This window comes from Oncorhynchus mykiss, chromosome Y, assembly GCF_013265735.2.
Source record: "Oncorhynchus mykiss isolate Arlee chromosome Y, USDA_OmykA_1.1, whole genome shotgun sequence".
Classification (NCBI taxonomy): Eukaryota; Metazoa; Chordata; class Actinopteri; order Salmoniformes; family Salmonidae; genus Oncorhynchus; species Oncorhynchus mykiss.
In genome coordinates, this window is record NC_048593.1 from 20,043,606 (window position 1) to 20,063,832 (window position 20,227).

At 42.2% G+C, this 20,227-nt stretch overlaps 1 protein-coding gene across 5 annotated transcripts; it reads right to left on the bottom strand.

Moving 5' to 3' along the window:
• Positions 1-7,189: 7,189 nt before the first annotated feature.
• Positions 7,190-20,178, bottom strand: LOC110509787 (paired box protein Pax-8). 5 transcript variants are annotated; one of them, XM_036967979.1, is made up of 13 exons: positions 19,962-20,177; positions 19,320-19,483; positions 15,545-15,673; positions 14,433-14,598; positions 13,993-14,190; positions 13,657-13,733; positions 13,120-13,245; positions 12,717-12,883; positions 11,913-12,033; positions 11,101-11,337; positions 10,728-10,829; positions 9,254-9,340; positions 7,190-8,337 (listed from the first exon to the last, which is right to left on the bottom strand). In XM_036967979.1, exons 3-13 carry the CDS (start codon positions 15,612-15,614, stop codon positions 8,267-8,269), a joined length of 1,422 nt encoding a protein of 473 aa, XP_036823874.1. In that variant the 5' UTR covers positions 15,615-15,673; positions 19,320-19,483; positions 19,962-20,177; the 3' UTR covers positions 7,190-8,266. The 5 variants fall into 5 exon arrangements, with proteins under 5 accessions (XP_036823874.1, XP_036823876.1, XP_036823875.1 ...); XM_036967981.1 differs by lacking the exon at positions 15,545-15,673 and having other exon boundaries at positions 19,962-20,178; XM_036967980.1 differs by lacking the exon at positions 19,320-19,483.
• Positions 20,179-20,227: the final 49 nt, after the last annotated feature.

Below are 20,227 nucleotides of genomic sequence, written 5' to 3' on the forward strand. Positions count from 1 at the left end.
GATTGAGCAAATGATTGGCAGGAGCTTCAGGCCATGACAATGCTCCGGGTGTGTCTGCCTGATAAGCTCAAAAGACGCCATCTTGGATAACCTTCAAGTTCTTGGTCTGTTGTACATGAATTGCAACAGTAGGAGAAATTCAGAAATCCTGCTGTTCTGAGGCAATGTTAACCTGTTAAACACATGGACTTTCACACATTCACATCGGGCTTCTTCTTAATGCATGCAGGGTACAAATTGCAGTGAATACTTTGGCTTTCATCAATGGAGGGTCTTGACCCAGGCTCTATACATGTTCTCTAGACCATGACAGCAGCAGTGGTGCTGGGTTGGAGTGCCATCTTGCTCCTCCACTCCACACAAAGAGTGGCCATGGCAGTGAGGCAGGCAAGACTCAGCCTTGCATTAGCAGAGGTTAGGGCCATACTTCAGATGGAAAGGTCCTGTTTTTGTTCCCCTCCTCTACTCCCCATTCTGTGGATTGAAGAGCTTTGTGGCGCTCTGTCAGGGCTGGTTGGGTAATTAAAAAGGCAAGGCCAGAGTTGTGATCATTAGGGGCTTGTCCAACGCTTGCACTGGGCAGTGGACTCAAAATAAGCCCCTCCACACATAAGGTCTCTCCCTGTGAAGCACACAAACACTCATCCTGTGTTGAACGCTATCCAACATTCCAAAAGCCCTAATATAGACACACACACACACACACACACACACACACACACACACACACACACACACACACACACACACACAGACACACACACAGTATTTGTCCCTGTGTTTCATTTTCTCCGTCTGTCTCTCCTGCCTCTGCCCTCAATGTCCCTCCCGACACACATTGCCCATCTGGTGCTGACGCCTCACACGCTCTACTTGTTACTTTTTATCTTTTATTCGCACTAACCCTTTATTTGTCTCTCTCTCCCCTCTGTATTTGATGTAGCTTTTTACTCCCTCTACCTCTCCCCATCCTCTTTTATATCCTTGGCCTTTCAGTCGCTCCACTCTTGACTGCTGGCGTCGTGGCGTGGCTTCCTCTGTGGCCCGGCTCTTGAATTCTACTCTTTTCTCTCTGTGATCTTTTCAGGAGTCTCTTTTCCATTTGGACCCTCATCCCCCTTCACTTATCCACTGTCAGCTCCCTCTGTGTCCACTTGAGTTAGAGAGTCTCCAGTGTGACAATCAACACCAAACCTCACAACGTGCTCCATTTCATACTTACACTGTTTCTCTAACCCTATTCATTATCAGTTTTATTGTCTCGTTTTTTTTTTGCTTTTATTATTTATCATGTCATCATCATATTTCTTATTGTCCTCTTCCTATTTTATTTAGCCCCTTTTCACAGGTACCAGATGTGAGGGCATGGAGGCTAGAGATGTCCAGAAATAGCATTAGACTCATCCTTTTTTTCTTTCCCCCATTTTATACTCAGAAAGCAGACATATTCATTTGATTTGCTAAGCAGACCCAGGCCTAACATGAATAACACTTCCACGTTCTACTCTTTCCTTCGTCCCCTTTAGAATGAAGCCCTTGTACCCGTGGAGTCTCTCACTGGAACAGCTAAGGTAAAGTGCCTGGCTTAAGGGCATTTCAATGCATGACCTAACATTACACTCTCCACTTCCACACACTCCTGCCTGGGACAACACTCCCTAGGCAGGGATTCAGTGCTTCTCAGACCCAGGCGCTGCAGACAAACATAATGACACGTAGAATAGGGTTTAGAGGCGGCGTACAGTACGCTGCGGTTAGAGCTTTTAATCTGGGCAGGCAGGACAAACACTGAAAACACTGTATGTTGACGGTGTGTCCTTTTCAATCTGAGCTTGACCGAGTTTTAAGCAGTACTAGTGAGGGGTTTCATCTTGGTGCTATTCATGATAGATCTGCGTAGTGCTGCGTAGCAAATGAAATGTTGAGTGTGAGGAGAGTATGTTTTGAAGCATCTGATGGAGAGAGCAGTGTTGGTCTTGGTTGACTCTGTCCCCATGTCCAGAGTTCAGGCCTCTCCCTCGGGGCAGTACCTGATACCTGGCAGATTTGATCCAGGTGGTTGTATATAGGAGTGTGTGTATGTGAGTCCGGAAGGTGTGTGCTTTGAAAGGTGCGTTCCTCTTGATGTCTCCAGTCAATAGTGCTTCCTGCCCTCAGGGCTGTGTGCTAATAGGCCAGTCAAACAGAGGGCACCTGTCTTTCACCTCCGATCTACCACAGGCTCACAGAGACCGTCTGTTTGGCCACTTCTTTTCTGTTTGGCCACTTCGATTGTTTTAAGTCCTTCTATGGTTTGATGGACAGATGAGATCCTTGAAGTTACTGATGGTATTCATTATAAATGTTTGAGGAAGAGGGACTGTTTTCAAGGGTAGAATTGAAAGTAGTAGTACTCATATTATAATCTGTAGATTAGTGATCACTAAAGCTTTTCTCAGGTTTATTCTGACAAAGGAAATATATTAATGATGACATCAGAGACCGTTCAGAATTGGTAGGGACATGTCATTCCAGGACAATGAGCTCATTTTAAATAGTTTGAAAGAGAAACCTTTTTGTAACAGACCGACAGGGCTCACGTTAATGACCGCTGCTCCATCCAAATCAATAAATGAAGGTGACGAGTTCAATCAAACAGTCTGGATGAAGTGCTTTTCACCAAGCCTCAAAGCCTGTCCTCACAGAAAACATCCGGCAGACGAGACCCTCAGCGCAACCTTGTAGCCCTGCAATTCACAGTTTAAAACAACAGCAGCCTGTGTTTTTTTAGGCAGACCAATGTTGTCCTGTGCACCATGCTTATTTGCGAGTCTGAGTTGGTTCGCCCAATGTTTCAGGCCCAGAGATAAGTGGAGAAGTTTCCAGTTGACTGGCGCGGGACAACTCTGACCCGTCATTCCACTGATTGCCACACACTCCTCTCTGCACTGCCTTTTTGGCAGCAGCTACTCCAGGGGCCTCTATCTGTCTCTTAGTTTGTCCCAGTAATGGCTATGGCACACACATGCACCACACACACACACACACACACACACACACACACACACACATGGATGCATGTGTACACACACACCGCTCTGTCCCTCTCTGTGTTAAATGTAGTTACCCCAAGCCCCCAGCGCTCTCCCCATCCTGCTGGCTTTGTCCCCCCTCAGCTGTTCCGGCCGGGTGCCTGTATTGTGCTGCCGGGCTCATTACTAGAAGCACTGTGGCCCAAAACCTTAACACTAATAGGCCCACTGTCGCCCAGAGCCAGGCCTGGGCTGGGAATTGTGTGTGTGTGTGTGTGTGTGTGTGTGTGTGTGTGTGTGTGTGTGTGTGTGTGTGTGTGTGTGTGTGTGTGTGTGTGTGTGTGTGTGTGTGTGTGTGTGTGTGTGTGTGTGTGTGTGTGTGAAAAAGAGAGAGAGAGAGAGATGAAGTATTTGTGTTGTAGTTGTTTGTGGCAGTATTATGTTGTTTTCGACTCTTTGGCTGCAGGATTGTTAATGTTTAACAGTTGCTGTCATTATTTCCCTGGCAGTCCGTCAGCTGGCTGGGTTTGTGGAGGCTTTGGAATTTGAATTTGATGCTTTGGGGGGATTGCCTCATTTTGCAGCCATTAAAAAACAGAGGGGACATATACTTTAAAGCTCCTCTGTGTTTCAGTATGTGGATGTGATGTGTGTTTCTGCGTGCCTGCACAGGGAACTGAAAACAATGTGTTCCATTCGTTTGATGGGAGTGGGACATCCCACTTCAACAACAACGGAGAAGGGAGTATTGTCTTAAGTACACAGGGCAGAGAGTAGAGTGAGCATGAGGGTCGCAACTTGGATAGGAAAGAGAGGTGTAAAGAGAAGAGAGAGAGAGAGAGAAAGTGAGAGGATGAGGGAGGGAGAGGGAGGAAGACAGAGCATACAGTAAATAAAGAGATGTCATGAATCATCTTCGTCAGTTGCTGAGTACTGCCCTGATTACATTGTATTGCTTGCCAGTTATCATTGATATTGTTTACTTAAAACCATTTTTCAAACGGGAGCTTAGCCTTAATTTGATTTGATTTTTGCATGTGTTCCGTTTTTGAGGGACTAATAAAGGTTTATAGCCTACATTCAGAAGAAAAACAACACACGAATAAAAAAATGGATGTAGTTAAAAAGAGTATTACATTAAAAAAGAGTTTGAATTAGCCTATGGTAAAAACAAAACAAAATGTAGTCTCTTAATTCTATTGATATAATGTATGAGTCTTTATCTTGAAGTAGAATACCACAATGCACAAATTTTAGGTTACGAATTGTCTGAATATGCAACTATATGCAAAGGATATGTGGCAGTAGGCCTATTAGATTTGTCAGCTCACAATCAAGGGTTATTACCTTAGCGCAGAAACTCACTGATGAAGTTGAAACTCTAAGACTAGGGGAAAATAAAGACAGCAACGAATTCATCCCCAGTTCACAAGCACTGCGCTACCTAAATTACACCTTCAAATAAAACAAATAAAATGTGAGACAGAACAGGATTGAGTCCCTTTTGAAGACAAAGGGAATTGCCTGGCTTGGCTGCTTTTCCAGAGACAATAGCCTACACATACAGTAGGTCTTCTTTCCAACATCATGGGGTGTGATCTGGTATAGAATCAGACTTATGCACGGCGGCGAGGCAGGCCATCCATCAAGTCCCGCGGCTTGTGCTGCGATGGTGGGTCCAGGTGGGCCGTGGCACCGCCGAACCGTGGCCTCGTTACCGCGGTATAATTATGAGGCCGCAAAGAGGGGAGAAATAATTGCAAATAAAACTACATGAAGCAGAAAATAAAAAAAGAAATTAAACAGATGCGCGTTTGATCAGGATCATTGATTTTGTCCTCTTACGTTTCTGGTAAATTGCTGAGTTGCAGGAAATATGCAACATTTGAGTTTTGCAGTGGAACCATATAGACCCCAATAATAATAATAATAACAACAACAGCAACTAATAGGAATAGTTATGTATTCTGTTATAACGATTTAATTCACTACGTATTTATTGTGCACAATGGGAATCCTACATTTTAGATCCACGGGAGGAAACTATGCCTATTGTCTTTGTGAATAATTTACATCACTAATAGGACACAGTAAAGTGGTGTGAGGCAGTGAGATCTGGTGAGATATTGGGTTGATAAATTGAAATTAGCAGAACACCTATTTTGACTATAGGCTAAAGAGTTGCACTGCGACTAAAATCCCTAGTAGCACTTTATAATCACTCGACGTAATAAAGCATTTATAATGGATTAGTAAAAGGTTTATTCATCATCTATTAATCATTACTCCGGTCTTAAGGCATTTAATATAGGTCCTTATAAACCATTTACTAATCATTAGTTAAGTATTTTTGCATGGCCGTGTCTAAAGTGTGTGCTATTTATACTTTATAAATGCTTGATAAATGTTTGAGTGACGAGTGTAATTTCTGACAAAAAGAGGGAAAGGCCGTTGGTAGACATTCCAGCAGTATCTGATGCTCCTTAAGCTCGTAAAATAGCCTAGAACATATCAATGGTAACATAATAAGCACACAACACAGGGTGTTTAAAGGTCCACTGCATCATTTGTGGGTAACAATTAACTGTAGTACTGTGATTGTTTTCAATTAAAATGTAAAATGATCAAAAATAGCTCTTGGCAAAGGTCAATTTCTCCAACAAGAATTTTGCTAGGACTGTCTGGGAGTGGTCTGAGTGGGGAGGGGAAAACTGAAAACTAGCTGTTATTGGCAGAGAGGTTTGGAACTGTCATTCTTGTTGGTCTTTTAACTAATCACCAGGCATCCCACTAAAACAGGCTGAAATTTCAGGCAGTCATTTCAAACAACATCATTTTCACAATTTCACAGTATTATTTTAACCTCATAGTGTGGAAATACAGTATATATAACACACAGGACAATCTGGTTTTTGTCTGCACTAGGCCTTTAAGGAAATATATGAAACATTTTATTCACAAAAACTATTGTAAAACAACTGTCTCGATGATGTGAGGAGGTGTTGTAATGTGATTATTTTGCTAATGTTGTCAACCTCATGAACACAATCTAATCATAAAACAGAGAGATGTAGCCTACACACAAAAGCTGGCCAGACCGCCAGTTTTTCTCTAGTTTTTATTCTTTCATAACTACTGATATGTGATTGAGTTAGACATTTTAAATGTATGATGTGCATGTAGAAATGTTATAACCTTTAAGTGCTTCTAGTGCTTCAGTCTTTTAACCACAGACTCATTTTCACACATGGCATTGTTTGGCAGCACTTTTACTGGGCCTTAATAAATGTGTTAACTCTTTAACCGTAATGGGATAGTTCAACGATATGATGTATTCAGATATTTATTTTCTTAACTCATTAGCATTCTATGGATTACGGAGTGACTGCAATCTGCAACTTGGTTTTGGTAGAAAAGTCCCTGCCAAGAAACGCTGATGATAGCATTTTCAGACGAAACGTTATTTTACTCAGCATAACGTGTGTCTAAAGTTACACATCACACTATTACAATAATGTGACTGTTTTGGAATAACATTTTCAATATATTTAAACATCCTCTGAATTGTCTGCTTGTCTGCTGGAATGTCTACCCATCTTTTTTGGAGAAATAACACTGGTCACTCAAAACATTCATAAAGTATAAATGGCCCACACTTTAGACGACGCAAAAATACTTAACTAATGATTAGTAAATGGTTTATACGGACATTTATTATACATCTTATGAATGGTGTAATGATTAATAGATGATGTATGAACGATTTACTAATCGATTATAAATGCTTCAGCATGAGGAGTTGGTATACAGGGCTACAATCTTACAAGATTGTAGCGAAATTCTAAGCTGCATGTGTGACAGAATATTCCAGTTTTGTGATTGTTAGAACAATAGGAGCTTTGTGCAGCATGAAACAACACTGTGACGAAACAATGATCCTCTCATTGTGATGTCCATTCCTTATTGTGATGGAAGTAGTGGGGAGCTTTGTGTAGGCCTATGTTTGTTCATGCACTACATACGACATGCCACAACACTCAAACGGTAAAGACTTTAATAGAAACGGGTTTCTTATTTTTTTGTCAGTTGATTCTAAGGATATTAATAGGACTTTAATGTAAATGTTCTCATGACTCATTAGATGTGCAAACATGTGGGGAAAAGAATGCAATGCACAATCACTTTGTCATGCTTTATTTAATTAAAATAATTATTTAGAAATTCCATATTTACATCTTCAATAACATTAATAACAGTATAAGAAAAGAAAAAACAGTTTAGTCACAGTTCTCATACTAAACATCAGCATGACAACAAAATCGAATTATCATTAAGAAAAAAAAATGAAAGAGTTGTTTTGTTTTTCAGATACTCAGTCATTAATCCCCACAATATTCACCCCCAAATCATCCTTCTGATAAAATTGCATTTCTTTCTCAAGAGCAGTTTGCCATTTACAATATATACATATTGCCAAACAAGAGTAACCCAGACAGTTCAATTCATGAAACCATTTTTTTTGACAAGGACATGAGGACATTTTGCTATGAGAATGATACCCCGTGTGACTGTATGCCTCATTCAGACAATTGGCACTGCACTACATTTAAGATCTGGAAGGTTTGGTTGGGTGGTGAGCTCAAAGAGGCTGAATGTTGAATTCAACACAGAGGATCCTGAAAAAAACGACACTGGAATGCGAAAGGGACGTGTGTATTATTGTATAAAACTATTGTAAACTTGATGCAAATACAGGAGTAGCTTCACAAAAAAAGCTGTTACTGTACTGTGCCACCAAAACATCCTATGATGTCATGAAGTCAAAGTCGCATGTCAGAGTGTTGCAAAATGTGCTACAAATAAAGTCTTTGGTGAAACAGCTTTGGAGCGACGTACACACAATGCAGGATTCAGGGCCTTTGCCACTGACAAAGTCATAGACATCAGTTGCCCAAATGTATTACAGTGTTTAGAATGTCATGTGTAAACGTGTCAAGTCACCCTGGATGAGGCTGTCATTAAAAACAAATAAATAATGAATTAGTTAGCCATGAGAAGGTATTGTCCATGAGTTCAGGGTCAAGCATAGCTGGTCCAGTGTTGCCACTAAAAGTCTTCAATGTCCCTCGGATGTCTTTACTCCCCTGTCCATCATTGGGAGACAGTCCAATTCTCCTCATAGCTTCCTATCCCTTGCTGCATTTGCCTGTTGGTCCCCATTATCAGTCCTCTTGATGAGGGTTGGTCCATGGGAGCTAGAGATGGTCGTAGGCTGCAGTGGATGGTGGAGCGGTGCGGGAGGCCGAGCTATAGTAATAGGGCGAACCTGCAGGGGGCGACAGAGATAAAGGAGTTTACCATTGTGGTTTGATTTTTAGCTTGGCTTTGATGGTGTTAGGAGGGACAATGCAACGCAGAGCAGGCTTTCTTAATCCCATCAACCACATGACAATAGCAGATGGTTCAGATGGAAATCTGCCTTGCTTGGATAGTTTGTCCCATGAATAAAGCTGCCTGTTTTGCACCTTCTCTCTGTTAAAGTATGGGTCTACTTGATGGAAGAAATATCACCGAATATTTTGCATTATGCATAGAATTAAGCATTCAGAACACACAAGCATTAATACTGTCTATGTTCCCCGGTGTCGTTAATAATTGGTGAAATCAGCTGGTTCAAGGTGACACACAGACTTGTGACCAGAAAGTCACAACAGAACACAAGTTCTCATAGGCTGGTAAGCTCAGAGAGAGTTACCGTACACACCAAGAGACGGCAGTGGTATAGCGCAGACCCCCTGGTAACTGGGTAACTAGTTTCCATGGGGACTAGGGGAGATCCTGATACATGTGACCTGACTGAAACCAAAAGTTTGACTGCACTTTATTTCCTGGTTGGCGTGAGGATTTGTATTTGAGGTTTTCCCATTGATACTCTAGGTTCAAATTCATTGGATTTTAGGTTCAAAGCTATTGAATAAGGTTCAAAGTATAAACTTGACCTGACAGGAATGGTTTGCATTAAAAAATAATAATAATAATTGGAAGCTGGGACTTTTATCTGTAACAATTCAGTCACTTTTGTCACGTTCACAATCATAACACATCAGCTTTATAAACAGTATGGTCCTGTGTGGAATCTTTCATCGTTCCAGTACTGACACAACACAGACTACAGTACATGCTTCTAATACTTATGAAGGGTGTGTCCATTGAACACCACTGTGCCGGACTGACTGACTCACCGAGAATGCTGGAGTTGGTGAATCTCCAAGCTTCACTGTAGGAGGTGTAGGGGGAGTGAGTGTAGGTCTGACCAGAGTAGTCTGCACCTGCAAGGACATGGAACAAAACAGCACGTACATCAGATGTACACTAAGAGACATATAGTAACAAACATCATTCAGTAAGAAATTCCCAGATGTACGTGTATAGAAATAAATACATCACAGACAATATCAGGCATAAAATGTCTTATAGAGACACAGCATTCCTCAAAGTGTTTGTTTTTTTGCCTTCAGTTGAGGGTGTTTGTCCTCTTGCCAGCATCTGCTAAGACTTAGCTCATAATTCACCAATGGTTAGGGCATCTTGTAAACCATTAATCTATGGGCCAGGTGGATGGCTGGGGGTAAAATCCCTCGACTCATTGGTGCGTGTGGCTAGTCTCCGCTTCCTCTCTTTAGCGTTTACCCCTCCCCTCTCCGTCCGTCCAAAATGCCCTCCTCTCCTCTCTATCCCTCACTTCCTGCTTCAGCCTTTCAGCCATTCTCTGTCTCCTCTATTTTCTCCTCTTCTTTTTTTTAACATTCCAATATCTAATTGGTAATTATGTTGGCTGGATTGAATACCCCTGCTCCCCCCCAGACCCCCCCCTTTCTGTGAGTAATTGTGTATGAACGCTTCCTCACAGCAAGCCCACCAGAAAAATAATAAATCAGACCCTCTCATTTCGCGCTTCGAAGGGCAGACTTCAAATAAAAAGGCGCACACACACACACACACACACACACACACACACACACACACACACACACACACACACACACACACACACACACACACACACACACACACACACACACACACACACACACACACACACACACACACACACACACACCACAAAGACCCTCCTCCTCTGCTCTCTCTCTCTCTCACCCAGGCCCACTCTGCCACCCTGTGGCCCCCCACCCTCTCCCCCCCCTCTGGTGGGGCCCCTGGTTCCCATGGTGATGTGTGGTCAGAGGGGCGGCGTGGGGCTGCGGGCAGCAGGGCGGAACCCCCAGCCTGTTCTCTTGTACCCCCTGGGCCCTGGCTGCACCGCCATGCAGTTCACCAGCCGAGCAGGCTACTCATTAACCAGCATGCCTTCCTGTTAATCTCCAATCCTCCCTCCCAGCATTTCGCTCTCCCTGTCTCACGCCCATCCTTGCTTTTTTAGCGTTGGTTTTGCTCACTGCCTTGTCCTAAAAAAAAAAATGTTTTTTTGTCTAAATCCTTCTCAGTGGTGCTTTGTCCCAATAGCGTATGCAGTTTCAGCATTCCCCAAGGGAAAACCCAGATAGGATCAGGTTTGGCTGAAAATAAAACTATGAACTGCATTTAAATAAGCTGAACTGAAAGTAGAGACATCATTCATCTCTTTCTCAGAAATCCCATTTTAGGATGCCATGGCCTGTCTCATAGCCTGTGTGTGTCAAGGGACGGGAGTCTTACCTGCTACCATGCCAGTGATGGCCGAGGATGAGTAGCCTGTCTGGCCACTGGAGGGGATGTGAGGAGGGTAGCCAGGGAGAGTGGAGCTCACCATATCCCGCCCTGAAACAGAGGAGGACAGACCACACACTGTCAGCATGAGGATGTACACATACTGTAGTAGTGCAGCAGCTGGATATACACATGAAAAACAAATCAATTCTGGCACTGTCAGTGGTGCTCACCATCATCTACAGCAATTGACGTTCCAGTACAGTACTGCACATGGGGTTTGGTGTGTCGTGGCAGGTGACATGATAAGCGAGTGTAGTCTATACTGTCTGCATGGACCCCCTACAGGGCGTGGCAATGGGTGAGACGAATGCTTCATTACCTGCTATGAGAGACTGGCTGCTGAAATGGCCGTACACTGGTGCATGATGGGAGAATGAGTTGAACGCATGAGGGAAATGGTTGGAGCTGCTGCAGCTGCTACTGACAGTGACAGGGGTCTGCAATGACTGCAGCTCTAGGAAGGCAGAGTTGGCCACCGCATTTAGGGAGGGGCTTGTGCTGGTCACCTCCGGGGACATTTCCTGTTTCAGACAAAGTGTGAGGGGCTGTAGGGGGTCTGAGGTGGCATGGCCAGTGGGTGGATGGGTGAGAAAATGAAATAAAATGGAATTAACTAATATGAATGAATGGATTAACAAATACACTGCAGAAATAGCCAGGAAGCTGAAATTAATGCTTGAAACAAATGACGAGTGAATGGGTACTGCATTAGACATACAGCACATATTGTACGTCTGTTTTAAATTAAACTTGAAAGGGTGCTTTGGGCAGCTCGTGATAATAGGCCAAATTAATTGTACAACGCATCAGCAGGCACGGCAAGCTAACATGTGGCTGCACTGCAGAGATAAACATCAACTGCTATGATAGCTCGGTCGGAAACAAGATCTATTATCAGATTGATGACAACCGCAGTTGCTACAGTCCGGAGTATACACGCCTAAACAGACTGCTATTACATTCACAGATTATGAATGCATTATGATATTTAAAATAACTGCCTTTGTGAATTGGGTGTTGAGATATGCTAATGTTTACATGTGCCAGCGTGTTCAGTTTTCCTTCTGCTTCATCTTTGAGCGCTGATCTTTGTGCGGGGTGAGAGGGCACCATCCATCGTTAGAGTCTTACCTGTCACCACAGTGTAACCCTGGTGCGCTGCCAGATTCCGACCAATAGCAGCACTCGATGTTGAGAGGCTGGTCTTCCCGTCTTCTAGACTGCCATTGATGAGCGAGAGAGGGTACACAGTCTGTGGAGAATAAAAGCGGATTAACCATTTGTACGTGAGCGTGTGTTGTGTGTGAAAAATAGAGGGCGGAATTCAAATAAATAAGGAAATCTTTGACTATGTACAGACTCAGTGAGCATAGCCTTGCTATCGAGAAAGGCTGCCGAAGGCAGACCTGGCTCTCAAGAGCAGACGGGCAATGTGCACGCTGCCCACAAAATGAGGTGGAAACTGAGCGGCACTTCCTAACCTTCTGTCAAATATATGACCATATTAGAGACACGTATTTCCCTCAGATTACACAATTTTTTTATAAACTTCCATATCTACTGGGTGAAATACCACAGTGTGCCATCACAGCAGAAAGATTTGTGACTTGTTGCCACAAGAAGAGGGCAACCAGTGAAGAACAAACACCATTGTAATTACAACCTATACTTATGTTAATTTATTTTCCCTTTTGTACTTTAACTATTTGCACATCATTACAACACTGTATATATACATAATATGACATTTGATATGTGTTTATTCTTTTGGAACTTTTGTAAGTGAAATGTTTACTGTTCATTTGTTATTGTTTATTTCACTTTTGTTTATTATCTATTTCATTTGCTTTGCCAATGTAAACATATGTTTCCCGTGCCAGTGGCGTTAAGCAGACTCCACCTCTCAGTGCCAATGTGACATGTAGGTCACCGTACCTGCTCGGTCTTGCTGGCTGCTGCAGAGCTGAAGTCTGGTGGATAGTGGTGGCGGTCAAAGCCACAGTCCAGGTGCTGCGGGGGGAAGTGCTCCGGTCTCAGCTGCTTCCTAGGAACGCCTGCGCTGCCCTGAGAGTCCACACTGTGTCTACAGCTCTCCTGGTCACCTGAGAGAGGTGAGAGAAAGAGAGAGAGAGAGAGAGAGAGAGAGAGAGAGAGAGAGAGAGAGAGAGGGTAGGGTTATATTGAGAAGTTATTGAATCTATTTGAGTTTGTACATAAATTATGGTAGAAAAAATTGTCAGAGTGAATCTTACTGAATTGCATAAAAAAATATAATAAAATGTGAGAGGAGTATAGAACATCAGGATTTGGGATTGCACAAGAATTTGTGGGTATTTACTGTCATCATGGCTCCTCTTGCCCTCTTGGCTGGGCTGTGGTATTCCCAGCAGGCCACTGATGGAGTAGGTGGAGCCCAGGGAGTCGGACTGGGGCGACTCTGGGGGAGTGACAGCTGAACTGGGGACTGACAGAAAGAAAGGGAAAACGGACTATTATTACTGCAATATTATCGTTGACCATTAGCGCTTAATCTTACAAACCATTAAGCATGGAGTTTCTTTAGGCTAAATACTATATGATCAGATCTTAATGCTAGGCCTTAGTGAAGGCGTGTGTTGGTGCTTGGAGTGGGGGGGTGATAGTGCTTTGTTAATGACTAGGGTGTCTGTCTGTGTGTGTGTGTGTGTGTGTGTGTGTGTGTGTGTGTGTGTGTGTGTGTGTGTGTGTGTGTGTGTGTGTGTGTGTGTGTGTGTGTGTGTGTGTGTGTGTGTGTGTGTGTGTGTGTGTGTGTGTGTGTGTGTGTGTGTGTGTGTGTGTGTGTGTGTGTGTGTGTGTGCGTGTGTGTGCATGTGCGTGTGTGTGTGTAGAGACTCACTTAGTGTGTGTCCTGGGCTTAGGCCTTTACCATCCAGAGGCAGGTTGAAAGGCAGCTGCACCTTGGTTCGGATTATTCTGGAATAAAGAGCAGAGATTATAAATAATATTAAATCAACGTTTTATTGTCACATACAAGATAGGTGCAGTGAAATGTGTTTATTGGACAACAGTGTAAAATCTATTGCACCACATACTTACATCTGCAATTGTTCTGCTGATTCAATTTCTATACACTTGTTTAACACTACTTAAGAGATCACAGTTCTTATTTTAAAGGCCCACTTAGTGATATTTATTGGTTTACACATAGCATAATGTAGAGGTTAGTCAGTACCTGTTGATGGAGCTAACACTGGGCACGGTGTCGCTGTCACACACCCCCTCTGCCAGGAGCCTGTCTCTGATCTCCCAGGCAAACATTGTGGGGTTCTGACGCTTGTAATCTGCTATTTTATCAACCACTTTAGGAGTGGCCACCTTGGGCTTGGAGCCCCCAATCACTCCTGGCTTGATGCTGCCAGTCTCATAGTAGCTGGAAAAGGAGAGAGAGGTTTGTTCAGTCAGAGAGCAATATAGTGAATGTGGGTGGTCATCATTTGGATTGAACAAAAATAGGTGTTTACATGACCAATGATGTACTGTGTAGTGAACCCAGACACTTTTCACAATGGGAGACCGTGGTTCATGGTTTAGGTGTCTTGAGAACACAATAGAGGGCTGCTAACAATATCACCCTGTTGTGTAAAGGGTGTAAAGGTGCTATGAGGTGCTCACCGTCCCAGGATCTTGCTGACACAGCCGTGGCTGACACGGAGCTGGCGGGAGATGTCACAGGGACGCACGCCCTGGTGGGCCATGTCTACGATGCGCTGCCGGATCACCTCCGGGAGCGGACGGCCGTTCACAAACATTCCGCCTAGTTGGTTAAGACCCCCATGACCTGGGGGAGGAGGGGGGATGAAACACTTAGAAATGTCATGGAACCTGAGCTCACTGCCACCCACGCTACCACCCACACACAGCACTACCTCACACAGAGGATACACATACAGGGAGGGCACACTGATATTGGGTCTGGGCTGGTTCTACTTCAAGCTATTTGTTTGGTCTGTGACAGGGCTTACATGGCACCTAATGTTCTTACCTTGATACGACAATGACATACTACAGACATGTAGAACAAAATAGATTAATTGATCAAATAAATCACATATTATTTAGGCATCTACTGGCAATATCATTTTCAGAATGCAATAAAAAAAACTGGATAAAAGGTGGGTCCTTTGGGTTTCCAAGATAAGATGTTATTGAACCTAGTGGGACAATTCAGCACACAAAATTGTGCAGGTCATGAACATAACAATGAGCATATATTTCCTGGAATTTGTTTCACTGTATTGTTTGAAATAAAGTTATTTCATATTCTGTTTTTTTTATGTTGAGGAGACAGGCATGTTTGGTGTGTCCAAGTTTACAGGTAATTGATATGAATGTTGGACAAAAAAAAGATTCACTAAACTATAAGTTACAGTGGCATAGGGCTCTACACAATCTATATTGCTGAAGTTCAGCATTACAGAGTGATTGAAATGTAAATGAAATGTTCCCGCATTAGCGGAGACTGTATTCACGGTAAACGCTGTACAGGCTATGTTGGCTCAATCGGGAAATGACCTTTACATTTCTAAAGCGCAATCTGTAACGCTTCAGCAATACAGATTGAATAGAGCCCCTAGCTATCAAACTAACCCGGGTACAGATCTTAAAAGGGCTATATAAAAATGATGACAGAGATGTGAATGATACACATGTCAGAATATATTTTGTCAATTTATCATGCATAATTCAGTGTTGTTTTAAAAGAGTGGTAAAAGAGGGTAACTGACCAATTAAGTCGGATCTAGCTAGAAATTTGACAGCCTCTGGTCTAGACAGCTCTGTGTAAGTCTTCCACATTCTAGATGTTCTCAATCCTGGTTCTGACCTCTAGATTCCTCTCTCCGGGTTTGGGTTTCCTATGGGACACACAAGGCAGCGAGAGAAGGTAGTCATTTCTCGCAGAGGAAGTAAGTTTATCCTAACTTTGATATAAATGAATTTCACATTAAACGTTATAAAGCGGAGAATTTTACGCGTTTTACATTTTTTTATGTAAGGAGTTTGGGGCCCATAGGCCATGCATAATTTAGGCCCATTCTGGCAAGCGGCATGGAAAAACAGCTCACATGCACAATGATACGATATTGCCATCATTTCGATTTCAAAATGCCCTGAAGTGATACTGTCTAAGCTACAATTCTATAGCCTAAATGACAAAGTCAATTATTTATCATCATGTTATGTTTTGGAGTTGATTTTTCCACGATTTGGTCAATTATTCGTTAAAAAAAAGTATATCTGCGAGGATAATGGGTTTCTATAGGTTATAGCATCAAGTTCAATGTGAAACCACCTCTCTGACAGGCATGTTTATCACATTTACAATTACGCACAATAAATGGCAATAATTCGTTTTTTACATTAGAAAAATGTAGCCTACATCGTGAGCATGTTGACCATTTCCAATAGCTATATTAGGTCAAATAGCAATTGTGTGGTGTAAATCAAGTTATTGATAGCCTATTTGCGTGCAAGCATACTCACTGCATTTCTTCTCGTCTAAACACATCGATGGGCTGTCAGTAGTCAGTTGGTATAATGCGGTTATTATAAACAGAAAATATTACATTGAGAGTGATGTAGTCTATGGCAGAACGTGTCCATCGTCTGAATTTGAACTATAGGGATTAATGTAATAGTGATTCCTATAAACATTTCCCATATAGGCCTATACAATTATTATGGTTCACCAATATGCTCGAGATAATGCGCATGCATATTCGTTTGTAGAATAAAATGTATTCCCTTGTGTCGATGCTTAAATGAATAGCCTACCGTAGGCCTAGACTACACCAGGTAATGCATGTTCTAGTTATAGTTGACCATTTTAATTTACAAAATCAAAAATCGACTTCTCCTTTAAGAGGACTTGGAAATGACGCTGGGGGAAAGGGTTTGCCATGTCATTTTGAAAGTTGTCAGCAGCTTCTCTGTCTTTCTATAGACTGCATCAGTGACTTTGTAAGAATCCCATTGCTTTTAATTTAACCCATTCAGCAGCTTTCTTCCTCGCCTTGCTCTTTTCTCAGCCCTTTCCCAGCTTTTATTTCCACATCAAACGGAGGCCGGACGAGGCTGGGTGGGGAGCAGGAGCACCATTAACCGTGCTAGCGGAGTGTGTAAAAATCTCCCCGCCAAGCTTCACCAACCTGCAGGATATTAAAGCTGAGCAACCCCAAGGGAATAAACACACACGCATATACACACACGCGCGCACTCTCTCTCGCTCTTCTGTCACACAAACACATACATACACACGCACACACACACGCACGCACGCACACACACACACACACAAATCCCTCATAAAGACGATTTATCCTAATTGCACAATTAATAGCCTATATTGTCTCCATTTCGCGTAATTTGTAATGATGCCATTCATTCTTTAGGTTGTTTCCCTTAAAATAATTAATCCCCTTGCATGGTTTTCCTCCTCAAAATGGATTCGAATTTATAATCCACTGTAAAATATATGATTTTATTGATTCTAGACCTCAAATGATGCGGGAACTAGGTCTAAAGGCCTAGCCTTTTGGATGAGTATGTACACATTTGGATTGAGAACACAATCTACAATGTAGCATAAGGAGCCGTCAAAATGCCAGAGGATCTATCTACCATATCTGAAAAAAATGGTTTTGTTCACCTATTGTGTGTGTGTGTGTGTGTGTGTGTGTGTGTGTGTGTGTGTGTGTGTGTGTGTGTGTGTGTGTGTGTGTGTGTGTGTGTGTGTGTGTGTGTGTGTGTGTGTGTGTGTGTGTGTGTGTGTGTGTGTGTGTGTGTGTGTGTGTGTGTAACTTATACCCTTATATTAAATATAATATAGCCCACACAAACTATTGCAGAACCTCTCACTTTCCATTTTAGTTTCACATGAACTTCAATAATTCAGCATTTCTGTTACACTGCACTTTAGTCCCTATATGATAGCCTACTCTTTATATATTTGGTTTTATTCCACTAACTTGCCATTAGGTTATAGAATGAACGTGTGGCCACTGACCACGATTAGCACAACCTATTATTTAGCATAAATTCAAAATAAGCAGTTTTAATAAGCCACTAGAGATCGATTGCCTATGTTTGACAACATTGGTTGACTATCCTATAGGCTACTCCTAACAATTTTAAACAATATTGTCACGTAATTTTTATAGACCCATAACATTTAAATGTTGGTAATTTAGCAGACGCTCTTATCCAGAGTGACTTTTCGTGAGTGCATACATTTTCGTACTTTTCACTTACTGAACCCACAACCCTGGCGTTGCAAGCGCAATCCTCTACCAACTGAGCCAAACGGCACCCAATAACCTCAAAACCTCTGAGGTGCAATGCTGCACTGTAACTTCTGAACGGTTATTGTAACCCCTGACAGCGGGTGCTATGAGAACATGAAAGAAGATGGCGCATTTGAGGCGACAAGAGGGTGTCATAATTTATACCGCGCGGTAGACCGGGTGAAACGTAAACAAGCCATACCATTCAGCTCCCCACCGTTCCATCATTGGCACAATTGAAGTGACAATGACCACCGATTGGCCCAAATCTATATCTGTCAGCTAAACTAACGTCCAATTAACTTGACAAACCCTCCACGAGAGAAGGGAAATCTGTTATTTTTGTTTAGTAAATACACGCTGGATTTATAACACCAGGCTCAACTTTCAGAATTGTTGGCCTGATCATTGATAGTTCGATTTTTTAAATGTTACATTCATTAATTGACACTCTGTCATAACTTTTACAAAGATCACCCTAAAATTAAGGAAAATAAACGTAATAACAGTCTATAAAGACATGTGCACATGAAGTTATTCAATTATTGATCATTCGGTTTTTATTGACTAAGGTTCTTGGCCTTCCTAGCCGATCTCTGCTCTGATAAGAGAAACATTGCTGTATAAACTTTATAAACTGTATAACCAGCCATGGACTACTCAACTATGCTAATGTATTCAGAATTCGTGGGTATACAGATATTACAACAAAACATAGCCTGTTTCTGTTAATAACGTCCTTATTCAGTATGAATAATGTCAAAGTATTAGAGAATGAAACAAAAGCACCCGTACAGTTTACAGTTTATTATCAACATAATCACTCAATTACTTTAAAAGCTTTTCGTTTTAATGCCATTAGAAATCCCGGTGAATAATGTTAGGTATTCTTAACGAAACTTGGATAGAAAATAATTACAGGGATTATGAATTTATTCCGTTGTCAACGCCTGAGCATAAACTATTAACGGCTGATTTCTGTCAAGGTCTCTGAAATATTATTTGTCATGCCTGTACTGCATTTTTTGCTTGCTTTGACAATTAAATATTTCATATTGATGAATGAGTTCAGCTTTTTCTAAGGAACATTTTAACAAAGTATCTGTTTATTTATCCTATATTTGAGTAATAGCTACTAAATGCATGTGATTATCTTCTCTTTAGCGGCCAAAATACTATAGCAATACGAGGGAAAGGAGTCTCAGATCTTGTGTTTTACCTCGTCCGGTGGTGTTGGACATATCTCTGAGGTCTTTGTCGTTGGGTGTCCTTGACAAATGCAAGAGGGTCCACGCTCTCTCTCTCTCTCTCCCAGTTAATTAGATGTTTTTAGTCCATGTGGGGCCTCGCTTGGAATGAATGTGTTCCTGAGTGCACTCTTTGCTGCAAGAGGACATTGTAATAGTTAATATGGGGTTCTTATGAATACTGTTAAGTAAGGTTATGCCATAGTGTGGCATAGTATTAAAATATATTAGCGCCCGCGTTGCAGTTTCAATTTGAGTCTTAAGTCCCCGTCGCCGCTCTTATTTAAAGAAATATATAGGCTTATATAATAAGCCAAAACAAAAAACACGTTTCACTGCTTATCGTAGGCTAGGCTTTGGATCTTTGTTGGGACTACCAATTAGGAATAATAGGATCTCTATAGGGACTACTCTCTCACACTACTTAGTGAATGTAACCGGACTCGATACTCTAACTAAACGATCAGCCAATACATTACTCATTGTTAAGTTTTTACACATTTACAACCATTTGTTAAAGATGTTAACAACCATTCACATTTGCTAACACAGTGATGTACCCATGACTAGCCGTTTTTTACGATCAAAAACACCTCATTGATGCAAATAATTACCTTCGCCTTGCAGAAAAAAGGTCCGGGCAGATATCCTTATTATTATCCAATGCTAGACCACACCGGAGAAAATGTAACCTCGGCCGGGGAGATCCAAGTCAATCTTTGATAAAGCGTCTGGTATGATACTCTCTCAACAGGCAGAGGTGGTGTAGCTGTTCACGACCTGCTACTAATACTGTGCAAGGTTTTATCCAACAGACGCTCTCCGAGGCGCGCAGTGGCGATGGTGCGCCGCGGCCATTGGATGATGGAGTCGAGGGGAG

Excerpts from the sequence above, each read along its gene's own strand:
- LOC110509787 (XM_036967980.1), bottom strand. The coding sequence starts at position 15,614 with ATGTGGAAGACTTACACAGAGCTGTCTAGACCAGAGGCTGTCAAATTT. Across the intron at positions 14,599-15,544 it reads AGCTAGATCCGACTTAATTG|GTCATGGGGGTCTTAACCAA; the intron begins GTCAGTTACCCT and ends CTCCTCCCCCAG. Across the intron at positions 11,338-11,912 it reads GGGTTACACTGTGGTGACAG|ACCCCCTACAGCCCCTCACA; the intron begins GTAAGACTCTAA and ends ATGCCACCTCAG.